This window comes from Lottia gigantea (genome assembly GCF_000327385.1).
Source record: "Lottia gigantea unplaced genomic scaffold LOTGIsca_37, whole genome shotgun sequence".
In the NCBI taxonomy this organism is placed as follows: domain Eukaryota; kingdom Metazoa; phylum Mollusca; class Gastropoda; family Lottiidae; genus Lottia; species Lottia gigantea.
The window spans coordinates 2,203,039-2,203,709 of NW_008709259.1; the positions used below are offsets into that span (position 1 = coordinate 2,203,039).

The 671-nt window shown below is 42.8% G+C and overlaps 1 protein-coding gene across 1 annotated transcript; it reads left to right on the forward strand.

Annotated features, from left to right (window-relative positions):
• Positions 1–268: 268 nt before the first annotated feature.
• LOTGIDRAFT_100015 (hypothetical protein) lies at positions 269–436 on the forward strand (the record flags this gene model as incomplete). Its single annotated transcript, XM_009059112.1, has 1 exon — positions 269–436. A coding segment is annotated over one exon (168 nt), but the record flags the coding sequence as incomplete, so codon positions are not given.
• Positions 437–671: the final 235 nt, after the last annotated feature.

Genomic DNA, 671 nt, shown 5'->3' on the forward strand with positions numbered 1-671 from the left:
GTACAAGCAACAGCTAAGTCAGTTACGAGAACGAGATAAGAACGGAGGGAAGCATTCGGGTCACAGTAATGGGAACACGAGTAGCGGAAGTAGTAGTAATGGGGACACAACACCACATACCACACCTAATCATTCGAATACATCACCATCATCTGGTATCCCCTCCCTACCCCCTCATTTAGCAGCTGCACGTGCTACCATGGTCAGCAGCACGAGTGGATCTTCTGGTGCTAATCGTAGACGACCGCGCACACTACCAGATGAACAGAAAGATGAGGCTTATTGGGAACGACGGCGTAAAAATAACGACGCGGCTAAGCGTTCACGCGATGCGAGACGTGCTAAAGAAGACGAAATCGCTATTCGAGCTGCCCTGCTTGAACAAGAAAACTTAAAATTACGAGTCGAAGTTGCTGCATTAAAAAGTGAAACAGCAAGGCTCAAGTGTATGCTTTATAACAATTAAGATAACCATGACTGGATAATCGAATGTGTGTTGTTAATGTGTGATCATAACGTTTTAATTTTCAAAACCATTTGCCTTAAAAATAAAGGCTGGACAATCGATTCTACCTCACTCTTCATTCATTGGATGGATTTCATATTATGGTATGCACGTGAATGTAATCTTTCTTTCGTTTTGCACAAATATTGACGTGACGTGTTATTGT